Source organism: Stenella coeruleoalba, assembly GCF_951394435.1.
Source record: "Stenella coeruleoalba genome assembly, chromosome: 5".
NCBI lineage: Eukaryota > Metazoa > Chordata > Mammalia > Artiodactyla > Delphinidae > Stenella > Stenella coeruleoalba.
In genome coordinates this window covers 27,543,823-27,557,654 of record NC_137150.1, presented here as the reverse complement: position 1 = coordinate 27,557,654, position 13,832 = coordinate 27,543,823, and the positions used below count along the sequence as shown (strand labels likewise).

Here is a 13,832-nt window from a genome sequence, read left to right as displayed (position 1 = left end):
GTTATTTTTGTTTAAATGGTCAATTATCTTTTAAAGAAATTTAAATAATAAAAAAAATATATAATTGCCCATGTGGTTATCAATGCTCTGTATTCCTTTGTGTAGATACATTTTTCCATTTGGTATGATCTACCTTCTGCCTAGAGGACTTTGGTATTTCTTGTGGTGCAGGTTTGCTGGTGGTGAAATCATTCAGCTTTTGTAGATCTGCAAATGTCTTTACTTTGCCTTTGTTTTTGAAAGATATTTTTGCCAGATATAGAATCCTAGATTGACACGTTTTTTTCTTTAAGTACTTTAAAGATCTGTACCACTGAATTCCCTTTTGCTGAATTAAGAAACAAGAAATCTGCTATCTACTTTATTTGTTCTTCTGTAGCTGCCTTTAAGATTTTCTCTTTATTATTGTTTTTGAGAAACCTTATTATCATATACCTTGGCATTGTTTTCTTCCTGTTTCTTGTACATGGGGTTTGTTGAGCTACTTGATTACATCAAATTTTCACCAAATTTGAAAACATTTCAGTGATTACTTCTTCAAATATTTTTTCTGTTCTTTGTTTCTTTTCCTTCCAGGAGTTCAGTTACAAGTATATTAAGATGATTTAAATTACCTCATATCTCACCAATATTCTTTTCTTTATTTTTAAAAATTCTTTTTTCTCTTTATGTTTCATTTTGGATTGTTTCAGTTTGGATAGACTGTTATAGCTTCAAGTTCACTAACCTTTTCTTCTGCAGTGTCTAATCTGTTGTTAATCCTATCCAGTTTATTTTTCGTCTCACCTACTGTAGTTTTCATGTCTAGATATTTGAGTCCTTTTAATATGTTCCATGTCTCTACTTAATTTTTGAACATATGTCACATAACTATTGTAATCTTTAATGTCCTGGTCCGCTAATTCTAACATCTGCATCAGTTCTGGTTCGACTTCCATTGATTGATTTTTCTCCTCATTATGGATGTGTATATAGACTTCAATTCTTTTTTTCTATGGAAAACCAAGTTGCCCTCCAAAAATGTTTTATCATTTCCCATCACTACCAATACATGAGTGTTTGTTTCCCTCCCTATCCTGCCAGCACTGAATTTTGACAATCTTTAATCTTTGCCTATCTCATTGGCTACAACTATTTACTACCACAACGGATATTTATTGAGCACCAGCTATAAGCCTAGTGACAGACGGTGGCAATTCTGTGGTGTTCAAGCAGTCACAGTAGCTGCCCTCATGGTGCTTATTACCTTGTGGTGTTTATGTTTTTATTTGCATTTTCATGGATTATTAGTGATGTTGAGCAGCTGTTCTCACATTTACTGTCCATTTATATTTCTTCTTTGGTATATGGCTTACTAATGCTCACTGACCAGTTTTAAGTTAACTGTTTGGATTTTTTATTCCTATGTCAGAGCTATTTATTTACTAAAAATAAATACTTAACTTTTTGAGAAATTAAAAAATGTTTTGTAAACAAAGACATTTCTTTAAAATAAATTAATATTTGTAAGTAATTTCTTTGAAGAAATGACTTACATGTTACTCAAACATTTTTTTCTGTGTTGAAAGTAAATAGAAATTGATTTTGGTTTAAAAACAGTAAACATTTTTGAGCAATGCAAAAATACAAAATACATATATGGATACATAAGATATACATAAATACGTAATGAATAAAACTTTCATATGTATCTGACATCGACAAATAAATGACTTATATTCTTTAGAAATAATCATGCAGATTACAAATGCCACTTTACTCTCTTAATAATGAAATGGAAAGTCAAGGAGATGGAACATTTCCAGATTAAATATTTCCAGCTGATTAAATATTTCTGGCAAAGCCATGCCATCTGTATTAGAAATGCCCTATATACAAGTCTGTTAATTTGTAATTGTCTAAGATCTATTCTTTCAAAGGAGAATGTGTCAGAATCCCCATTACAGAACGTTTGTTTACCCACTGAAGAGTAGCAGGAGTTCTCAAAGGTACATGCTACCTATTCATCTGGCTGTGTGGGTAATGCTTCCTGGAGCCCCAGGAAGGACGCCCTGATTGAGACACAGGTTCTATAACGTGCCCAGTTGTCTTTTTAGCATTAACGGTCAATGTGAAGTGGACAGGGAGGTAGTGGATCCTGAGAAGCATTTCAACTCTATGGCCAGGGATATGACTTGTACACATGTCACACGGCTGAGGGGTGTTTGCCCTCTGAATATGATGGAGGAAATGTATGTCCCCAGTTATGCTGTGAATGAATCAATTGAACAGTTTTAATAATGGGGAGGATGACAGCAGCCAGCAAAGCCCCAAGTGGCCCAACCCACCAGTTCTTCCATTGGACCTGGGCCCCGGGACTGACCTGTTTGGTGAAGGTGGTCTCTGGCCACCTCAAACAAGCGCAGGTGCATGTTGGTGATGGGGTTGAAGGAGCCACAGGCCAGGAGCACCACGGGGATTCGGCTCTTCATCTTGTCAGGCACATTCACACTCGCTGCAGCAGCCACCCTGCCTTCATTGGGACAAAAACTCACGTCAGGGAGTTGGCACCAAGACAAGTGTCCAGATCAGCGTCTCTAAGCCACACACAGGCCATGACTTCTCACTTGTAAGATGACTGAGGAGGCGAGAACAACAGTAACAACATCTACGGGAGGTTCACCATGGGCCAGGAACTGTGCCAAGCACCGCACCAAGGTACAGCTCTTATCTTACCAAATGCTTTCAACTCAACCCTGAGTAGTTACTTATACAGCTCAGGGACCTTAGAAGCTGCAAGGCCAGGACTGGAACCCAGGCAGCCTGACCCAAAGACCATGTTTTGCCCATAACCTCTACATCCTCCCTGTGCTCTGATGGATCCCCTTGGTCCAAAGGCATATGTCAGATGCCCAAAATGTCATCTCTGAGAGTCCACATAAAGTCACAGGCCTCAGAGCAGAGCGGAACTTTTTAAAAACTTACTTTAAAATAATTTCAGACTTACAAAAAAAGTTGCAAAATTTGTACAAAGAATTCCTATATACCCTTTACACAGAGTCCCCAAAGGTTAACATTTTACCACACTTGCTACATTCATTCTCCCTCTCCGTATACACACACATATCTGTAATTACCTATAATTTTTTTCTGAAATGTTTGAGAATAAGTTGTAGACATAATACCTCTTTAAATACCTCAGTATGTGTTTTCTAAGAGCAAAGACATTTTCTTATATAACTGCAGAACAACGATTAAAATCAGAAAATTAACATTGCTACAGGACTATAATCTAATCTACAGGTCTTTTCTGATGTCACTCACTGTCTTTATCTGGGGCCCAAGCATTTTTTGAGAGGGCCAGGCCCAGACACTCTCCATACATAGTTCATTTATCCTCACAACAACCTTATAAGTGTAAGTAATATTATCCTCATCTTGCATATGAGGAAACTGAGGCTCAGAGAGGGACTATCATTTGCCCTAGGTCACACAGCCAGTAAGAGGTAGAACTAGGAGTCAAACCAAGGCCTAACTCCAGTGAAGCTATTCATGAACATTCCAGGAGGCAGTGCCTCAGTGGCAGGAGAGCCCCTATCAGCCAACCTGCCCTGGAGCCCAGGCTGTTTTCTGCTTTACTCTAACCTCACCCAGGTGCTGAAAGCTACAGGGTAAGGAGACAAGAGGGTGGGCCCAGAGGAGGGCTGGGTGGAGACTGAAAGGGCAGCGGCCAGCTGGGAGTGGACCTGCCTCCTGGTACTGGGAAGGCTTAAGCACCTCCTTGGGTACATAGAGAAGTTGTTCTGGCAGTGTTCTGAGCTATGGTGGTGTGAGGATAAAAAACTCTCAACATAGGTGGGCCGTGGTTTCTTCCCACTTCCTTTGAGGCAGCAGGGACAGCCCCTGCTGCGTGAGAAGAAAGCAGCCCGCGTGGCCGCTGCTGGCCCTGGAGGGCGGATCTTTAATGAGATAGTATTCTCAGAGTGTGCTGAGCTAGTCACAAGAGCAGCCTTGAAATGAGTGTATCCGAAGAGGCTGGCCGTTTTCTACAACTGTTAGGAAGCCTTTCAAAATTCTACTTCGTTCTGACAAAATAGTATTTTTTTTAGAGCCCTTAAAACATGTAACTGCAGCATCTCAGGTAACCTGGGGTTTTGATCCATTTTCTCCAAAGTTCCCCAAAACTGTAAATTAGAACATTAGTTTGAATGGTGGCATCAATGCGATGCAGTGCGACGATGGGAAGAACAAATGATATATAGGAAGCGTGTGTCTGTCTTTTCTTTCCTTGCGTGGTCACACTGAGCCACGCCGCTCTGACAGCGACTGACTCTGTCTGAGCCGCACCTCAGGCTGGAGGTCGCAGTGGGTGCACATTCCCAGGCTCAGGAACGAGGTCAGTGCACCTGCGTCGTCTGTTTACGCCAACGTGCTTCAACCAAACACCCTCCCAAGCCCAAACCCAGAGAAATACAATGATAGGGCTGAAATGGACTCCCTCCAGGGGTTCAGCAGAGAATACACCAGGCTCCAATTTGAGTGCGTCTCGAAGGTCGGATGCATGCCATAAAAGTGACTCATCTGCCCTATCATGTCATAGTATCTGGCGAGATGAAGCAAGTGTGGGGGACTTTTGCTACTGGGAAAGGCTTCTCACCAATAAGCATTTAATAGAGGTCCACCGAGTGCACAGCAATTGCAGCTGAGGGATTTAACAAGTTGAGAAGGTGGCATACGGTCTTCTTGGAATTTATCATTAAACTGGAGGCAAGGCAAACAGATCCCACATCCGGATCCCGCCCCCTCTCCAGTTTACCGCCTCCCACTTCACAGTCATCCCGATAGCATTTAATCCAGCTCCTCAAATACAACACGCAGCTCCTTTCTCCTGCTGGTGCCAATGCTCTTCTGACCACCTGAAACGAACGCCCTCCTCGCTCCTGCCTTCAAGGTGTTCTCCTTGGAGGCCCATGCCTCCTCACACCCCCACCACGCTAACTGTACCTGTTACTTTATCACTTTCTTCTTTCACGGACCACAGACCTGTCACTGCCTTGTTTCCGCGTCTCTCTTCCCCAAGTAGAAGGTGAACTCCTCCAGGGAGGTTTCTTGTTCATCTAGGCCCCTCAACTCCTGCAGGGGGCCTGGCACACAGGTACTCAGGAATGTGGCACAAACGAGAGAATGAGGGACTCTCCCTGACCAAGCATCCTCCTTTTCAGATGGCGACCTCCTCTCTTTGTTTCTGTCCCAAGTAGTCAATGGATTGGGCCTTCCATGGATATAAGCTGACCTTTCCAGCTTCCCAGGGGCACCTAAGGCCCCTCCCCAAGACCCCACTCCACCCAACTTAGACTGAAAGCAAACAACATATTCCTGCCTTGTTGTGTCATCTTCGATGCCAGGAGCCCATCAATAGGGATATACCAGCCTCCTGCATGCTGACACCAAGGTCATTCCTCCACCCTGGAGGTCATCAGCTGTGGCTTTGCCAGGTGAAGGGACTTTGAAGGCACGATTAAATTAAGGATCAGAAATGCAGAGGTTATCCTGGATTATCCGGGTGGGCCAATTTTAACATGATTAGGGTACTAATAAAAGGGAGCAGGAGGGTCACAAAGAGGAAGACATAAGGGCCAAAGCAGCGATCAGAAGGCAGGAAGATGCTCTGCTGCTGGCTTTGAAGATGGAGGGAGGGCCAGGACCCAGCAGGGCGAGAGGAATCAGCAAGGAAACAGATTCTCCCCTAGAGCCTCCAGAAGGACGGCAGCCCTGTTGACACCTTGATTTCAGACTCCTGACCTCCAGAATCATAAGAAAATAAAACTGTGTTGTTTTAAGCCAATACTTTGTAGCGATTTGTTACAGCAGCCATAAGGAACTCATACACTCACCTATTCGGGGCAGGCGCTCTGAAGTGGCCTTCAGCCTGGGGCAGGAAGGGCACAGGGATTGAGCCGATAAGGAGGATATGGAAAGGTGTGTCGGGCACAGGGACCAGCATTGCGAAGGTTCAGAAACCACCACTGAAGGTGGGCGATGGACTAACAGCACATAGATGTGGCTGTGTGTGGTGCACGCTGATGAGTGGGTGGCCCAAGACAGGGGTGCAGAGGGTGCAAGGATCACGCAGTTCCCCAAGGGGGAGTCTAGATTTCATCCCATAGGCAATGAGGAACCTCTGAAGGATTTTAAGAGCTCTCAAGTGCTCCCAGGATGGTGTGTCAGGAAGCGAGCCCCAGGATGGCTACCCCCGGGACCCGTCTGCCTGGCAAAGGTCAGGCAGTCCCCAGCTTCCCAGAGGATGGCCTTTCCTGCTGCCTACACTTCTCCTCAGTCAGCGGGTAATGTGATGCTGGCCAGTGCCCCACGCGTACTAAACTCTAACTAAGTGTGTGCCCCTTGGCCCACTTGTCACAGGCCGTTGCAGAGACACAGAAAGGAAAGGCAAGCCGGGAAGGTTAAGTGCCACCACTGCGGACGTAACGCGCTAATGCTCATCAACTGGGAGGCGGTTTACCTTTCCCTGCGGTGAGTGCCTCTAACGGGACCTGGCCCGGGAAAGTGGCCGAAAACATCCGTTTATTATAGACATAAAGCAGATGGACTTGGGCAGAATGGAAATGGATTCTACAAACATCTTTCATTACACAGACCTCTTGACCGGACTCCTCGTCTTAAAGAAAACAAGAGGCACGGTTTGGATTTGTGGGGTTGACGAGCACATTTTTCAGGACCCGGGGAGATCATTTCCATCTGCGCAGGAGTATCAACTTTTCCAGGGCAATCAACCTTCAAGTAAACTCCGGGCACTTTTTCTTTTCAACTTTGCCGGATTCACTCGCTGTTGCTATGGGCACACAGTGCTGCTAAGAACAAAAGCGGAGCCAGCCTGCTCCGTCGTGTGAGGATCCTCTGCCAGCCACCCCTTGGAGGAAACAAACATGCCAATTAAACGCTCGTCCTAATTATGAGAGTCGCAGGAAAGCAGGCAGCCTGGATCTTCAGTTTTGAGAACTTTCAAAAGATTTGGAGGAGCCCAAGGAATGGAACGAGCTCTCTTGCAATCCCACACTCAGGAGCTGGCACTGATTTCGACTCTCATAGGAGGGAGGAACTGAGTAACAGCTACTGGGTTTATTGAGTGACAGGCTAGGCATTGGGCAGAAAACCTTATACACATTGGCGCTGATTCTTTCAACACGCCTGGAAGGGAAGGGTTGGTGCTTGCGTTCTGGTAAAGAGTCTCATCAACTTCTCCGAGCCTCAGTCACATGGAAGATGGAGATAATTACACATACCTTCTGGGGCTGTCTTGAGGGTTAGCACAGTACCTGGCCCATAGGGGGTTCTCCAGAAATATTAGCTCCTTCCTCTTTCATTATACTGAAAACGGAAGTCATTATCCCCACATCTGCTTCCATATACCTATTCACCTTGTTTGAAAAAGAGCCTACCATTTTGTAGTCACCCACTGATCAAAACCTGGCAGGCTTTAGGAACACGTCAGCATCCCCCGCCCGACAGGCGGCTCCGTCAGACCAGCTTGAGTTGTCACCAGAGAAGAATGCTCCCCAAAAAGGCCACTCCCACATACCACTGCTGTGGTTTCTGTCTAGCTCCAACCATAACAATCAACTCAAAGCATCACTTATCCCTGGAATCGAGTTGAGAGTTGATACTGAGAAACAGAGGAATGAATAGTTGAATGTCATTCAGGTAGGAAAAACATCTGAAAATGAAGAAGAAACGTGCCCCAAATCGCAACCAACTTGCCAACTTTAAACAAAGAAGATCTAAGAGGAGGCAGAAGGTGAGAAGAGGTGCCTGGGGTCTGCGATGAGGAGTGCAGAGTAGCAGAGGAACATGCCAGCTATGGTGCTAGTGCCTTGGAGGTACAGGGATAAATGAAATCTGGCCTCTCCCTCCCAATCTTTCAGGAAGAACGGATATCGAGGACACCAGCTGGGGCAGAGTCTGCTGGTGAGCTCCCAGCATCCACTCTCCTGGCTGGGCATGATGCTACATTCCCAGTGAGGCCATGTGACTAAGGCCTGGCCAGTGATCTATACGAATAGAAGTGTTGCGTGGGACTTCCAGGAACTCTTTTGAAAAGGGAAAGGCATGCCTTTCTCCTCTTCTCCCTTCCTCCTGTCTAGAATGTGATGGCTGGGGTATGGCAGCTAGATTGGACCCTGAGGATCAACTCTAGGTCTGGCAGAGAATAAGCCAAGAGAAGGTCAGGACCCTGAGGACCTGGACTGCCGACCTCCAGGTATTTTTTTTACTGGGGAGAGAAATAACCTCCTAAGCCACTATTATTTTCTATTTTCTGTTATATGCAGCGAAACCTAATTCAAACTGATATACTGATACCTAATGAATGTTTATGGAATTTGGATATAAAGGAATGCAAAGTGTATAAACTTTTAGAAGTTCCTATTGCCCCAGTTAAACCTATTTTATATCCAGAAACTCAAATAGATATTGTTTGAAAGGGAAAATACATCTAAGAAAAAAAAATTCTACCATCACTTAATTTTTTTTTTTTTTTGCGGTATGCGGGCCTCTCACTGTTGTGGCCTCTCCCGTTGTGGAGCACAGGCTCCGGACGCGCAGGCTCAGCGGCCGTGGCTCACGGGCCCAGCCGCTCCACGGCATGTAGGATCCTCCCGGACCGGGGCACGAAACTGCGTCCCCTGCATCGGCAGGCGGACTCTCAACCACTGTGCCACCAGGGAAGCCCCATCACTTAATTTTTTCTATGAATTTTTCATGGGAGGAAAAGTCCTTACTCAGGACTCTAGAAGGCTGAAATGTGCAGCAATGAATTGGCTTTTCTGTAGATCACAAAAGCCAGACTCTGTCGTATCTCCTTACCCCCAAGACAGATTCATTATGGTGTGCTGTCACACTCTGCTTCGAGTGGGCATTTGCCATATGGCTTGGCAGTTTAATGGTTTTCTGATACTTGACAAAAATGAAGCACAATCATTTTGCAAGGAGTTTGCATTCCTAGATGGGTCTTTTCCAAATAACAGCTGTGCCTCAAAATTGAGTTACTCAATTTGCAATTTGTGGACACAATACTCAAACATTTACAAGTGAGCAAAACCTCAAACCACTTGGGCTATTTCCAGGCTTCAGAGTTTGTGAAGTTTTTAGCAATGTTATGAGTGTGCAGCTGTTGACAAACTCAAGCCAACGTCTCTGAACCACCAGACCCGGCAGGCAGCAGTGATGTCCTACTTAGCAGGCATGTGGAGCCGACCACAAACCCTGGGGATAGAAAGAACATGAGGGAGAGAGATAAGCCTCATGCCAAAGTTCACAGACTAACACCCTATCTCTTCCTCTCCACTCCCTAACCCATGTGTAGAGATGACACCCAAATCTATTGTTCTAGTCCTGATCTTGCTTATGGGCCCCTAGAGGTCCATGGGTGGCCACGCACTGGCCTGATAGCAAGCCAGACAGACTTGGATTCAAAACCAACAAGCACTTCCTAACGGCATGACCTTGAGTGTATCAGTCAGCAGAGGCCAGGTGAGGCACATTAACAAACAACCCCCAAACCTCAGTAGCTTAAAACAATGAAGGTTTATTTCATGTTCCTATACATGCCCAGTCCATGCCTACTGGGGGCTCTGCTCTGCCTCATCTTTGTCCCTCAATCCAGGACTCAAGTCAATGGAGGAGTCACTACCTGGAATATAGTCAATCACTGTAGCAGAGAAAAAGAAGGCTCTGGAAGGTCACTTGGCCTCAAATGGGCACATGTCACTTCCAACAACAGCACCCAAGTTCAACAAGTTAGAAAATGCAATCTGACTCTGTGTCCCAAAGTTAGAGAGCCAGAAATATTTGGTGAATAGCCCTGCAGTTATCAGCTAATTAACCACTCTGAGCCTCAGTGACCCATAGGGAAAATGGAGATAATTACACCTACCTCCTCAGATTGTCATGAAGATAATTGCTGTTGACCATGTAGGGTACTCAGAATAGTGCCTGGCCCATAAGAGGCTCTCCAGAACTCTAACTTTTCCGTGTGTCCAAAACAGAATTCATCACCTCCCATACCTGCTTCTGGCTGCCCGTACCTCTTATCTGTGTTTCCAGTCACCCACGATCAAAACCTGCCAGTTAGCTATGACACCTCCCCATCCTTCCTCATGTCCCCTCAATACAATTAGCCTCCGAGTGTGTCCAATGTTCTCTGCATAAGGTCACCTTCCATCACGACCGAGACCTGCCCTACTATAGGATGTCATTACTTTCTTGTATCAATTAGGGAAAATGCAAACAAGAGAAGGAAGCTCTGGTTATCTTGGTTCCCCTCCCCACCAAAGGCAAAGCAGTGAAGGAGCATGGAATGATCAGAAGGCCACCAGGCCATCACACAGAATAAAGGAAGAGCTGAACATGAGATCTCAGGGTGGACAGGGGCCAGGGCAGTGTCACGGTCCCAGCCTGGATGGGATCCTGTGGTACAGACATGGTCACTGGGGCTCACACCAGTGTACAATGCTGTTCCCAGAGAGGGGCAGTTGATGTGGACTGGACAGTCTCACCCCTGCCCCCAGTGTGGGCGTCCACACTTGGTAAGGTAAGAGACACTCTGGAATCACCTCCCCACCACCAATTTGGCCTCAATCCAATCTCTTCTCAATATGCTGAGCAGATTAACTAGTTCTAAAGTTTGGGTTCAATCACTCAGACGAATGTGACAAACTATTGAGTGTCTACTATGCACCAAGCACTGTATAAAACCTGGGCCTTTATGCCACGCCCGTGATAAAGTCTTCGGTAATGTGTTCTCCATTGGCATTTAAGTGCTAGGTCATGTCCTTCATCTGGCGTTGGAACTTTGGAGATTCTGGCCTCATTCTACCTCTCCTAATTGTCCCCCGACTGCCCTCTCTGTTCCCTATGTGTTCTCCATCTCCTCACCAAGCTGGGACCACCTGCCATGCTCTGACGTGCCTTCTGAGTCTTTCTGCTTCTGGGATCTCTGTTTATTGCCACTTCCTAGAGCTAGAATCTCTTCCGGACCAACCCTCCCACAGAGCTCCTCCTGGTAGCCCACCTGGAAGTCAGTGATCCGTCCTCCGACCTCTTCAAGGTGACACTCTGTCTATATGGTTGAGTCCCCGCACTTTTCTAGCCTAGCAGGCTGCAAATCCCTAAGGGCAGGGATCCCAGGGGTTCTAATGCAGAGTGGAAGGCAAATAAGGAATATTCACCTCATTCATTGGGGGACAAGGTACAAGTGAAAAGTAGATCGAAATGAGAGCCAGGGAGCACCGGGCACTTCAGGGCATGGTCTAGGCTGAAGCAGGAAGAAGCAACTGAGGAGGAAACATCCCTCAAACCAGAATAGCAGAGCCCCAGCTTTGTCCACCCTCCCCCGTGCTTCCAACAACCAATTCTTCCTAGTCTCCAGTTTGCTTTATTTTACCCCAGGCAGACTTCTGTCCCTCCATCTGGGGTGTCAGCTCCCTTCCAGACTCGAATATTGTTCTCACCCCATGAATCGTGTCTGCTGCCTTGGCTGGGCCCCATCCAGGATCCTGATTCCTGATTGCCCCTCAAAGGCATCATTTGACGACTCTATCCTCTCTGTGTCTCTGTCCATGCCTTGTCCAGGGTGCATGCCCAGGGTCCCGCTCCAGTCCAGCAGGGGGCGATGAGCCACAGTTAGTGTTGGGAAAGCAGTCCCACACCCTCTACAGCCCTAGGGGCTTCCCTATTTGTCAGCAAAATGCAGAACTGTTCATGATGATAGCAGGGGATGGAACCAGGGCCCTTCTAGTGCCCAAACCACAGAACCGGCAGTGGGCTCTTCCCCCTCCCTGGTCTTGACAGCCTGTCAGTTCTACCTCTGTAACATCGTTATGATCCAGCCCTCTCTCAAATTCCACGGTCGCTGCCTTGGATTGGGGCTCATTATTTCTCAGTTGGACCTGAGTGCACTCTTAACCTGGTCTCCTGCCTCCAGTCTCACCTCTGATCCATCTTCGGCTCAGTTGCCCAAGGGATCTTGTAACATGCTTAATCCCCTGCCGACCACCCACATTCTGGATAATGTTGAAACTCCATCCATAGGCCCTTATAACCTAGTCATGACCTGTTTCACCAGCTTCATCACTTACCTTCCAACCCCTCCCTGTGTCTGTTCCATCACACTGCTTTCTATTCTATCCCAAGTCCCCTTGCCTTGAACTTTAGGACCAGCCTTAAAATCAAATGTAAACATTCTAACAAAGAAGGCAACTTTGTTTACCTTGCTTGTTCATTCATTCACTAAAAAAGAAAACAAGTTGCCACTGCTGTCAAGTTCCCCCAGGCATCAGGATGATGAGAGGGAGCTCCTGAAATACCTATAAAGATGCTGAGCTGGCTGGGCCCTCCATGAAGGCAGGCCAGGCCAGTGGACGCCCAGTGAACCACAGCCGGGGAGATGCGGGCAAGCCCTACTGCTAAAAGATAGGTGTTCACTTGAGAATTTCACGGGGCACAACATAACCAGGTCCAGAGCAATCCTTTCCCATCTCATGTGATATAATTTCCTCCAGAAATTATAAGCCAAGCAGCCCATCTTCCCTTCTTTATTGAGTTATAAGCAGAATGAGATGGTCATGAGCAAAGAACCGCAAATCTGTGCAGTGATCTATGAAGTCAGATCAAACCTGAGCCAGGTCTGGGGCGGTCATTAATTAAAAATTTTAACCAAGTTCATCCAACGTATATTTAATGTTATGCATAATCACTTTTGTGCTGGCCAGAGATGAGGCCTGAATGGTGGGCAGTTCACAGGAACGACTGCAGTCTCTATGAGTCTTGAACAGACAAAGCTTATCCTGTTTCTTCCCTCAGTTACTGCTTCAGAAGCCATTAGCAGGACAGGCAGCTCAGGCCCTGCCCACGTCCCCACCGAAGCTCATGCGTACAAGGACACTCAAACGGTGAAGCCCATGGGGCACTTCTCCTGGCCTTGAACTGAGGCTGCCTGCGCTTGCACCTGGAATGGAAAATGCTCGGCTTTTTGTCCCAAGCTTTATGACTTTGAACAAGCCCTCCAATTCTCTTTAAGATGAGGATATCCCAACATCCATCCACGGGGGTGCCGTGAACATGAACAAAAGAGACACATAAGGACTATATCTCCTACATGGCTTTGAGAAGAGGAGGAAGCCTTCCATTACAAAGTTAGGAAGCAGGATTCATGTGTGCCACCCCTGTGTAAAGACACCACTGTCCATGACAGATTCAACCTGTTCCTGCCAGAGCAGGCCAAACGAGGCCACTGTGTATCTCACGGCATAAGCTCCACATGCACAAAATCAAGGATTTAATGAAGCCAGTGTTCCAGCCGATTTGGGTCTGGGCTGGGAGAATCAAAGAGGCCCCACGTATCTACCAGTAGGTCATACACAACACTCCAGCTGACCTGCACCAGGTTCCCTCCCACGAAGTCAGGAATTGGTGACTTTCTTTCCTATGCATGAATTAAAAAGCCAGCAAAGACGTTAATTTGCTCCTATGATTGCTGAAGAACCAAATGTATTTATCTGGTAGCCATTGGCTGCTGGCATTTCTTACAGGACATGGTGATACATGGTAACCCATGAGTGCGCACGCACGAGCACAGGGTTCCTGGGAGTTGGAGCAGAGAGGCTGCCCAGAGGCCCAGGCAAGGAGGATGCTGGCTCCCGGGGAACAGGCAGATCCCGGGGCCTCAAGGTCAACGGGTAGCGCTAGAATCCAGTCAGGCCATAAGAATTACAGAGCACCTTATGCCCAGAGACTGGGGTAAAGCCAGACATAGACATCTGGAGGTATCAGCTCCAAAA

General features: G+C 46.6%; 1 protein-coding gene across 1 annotated transcript in view; it reads right to left on the bottom strand.

The window, feature by feature from the left end:
• The window catches only part of NMNAT3 (nicotinamide nucleotide adenylyltransferase 3), a 116,479-nt gene that overhangs the window by 63,894 nt on the left and 38,753 nt on the right, over positions 1-13,832 (bottom strand). Inside the window, exon 2 of the mRNA XM_079921525.1 lies at positions 2,363-2,512. Coding sequence (XP_079777651.1) covers positions 2,363-2,471 — 109 coding nt within the window. The 5' untranslated portion in view covers positions 2,472-2,512. The remainder of the gene's footprint in view (positions 1-2,362; positions 2,513-13,832) is intronic.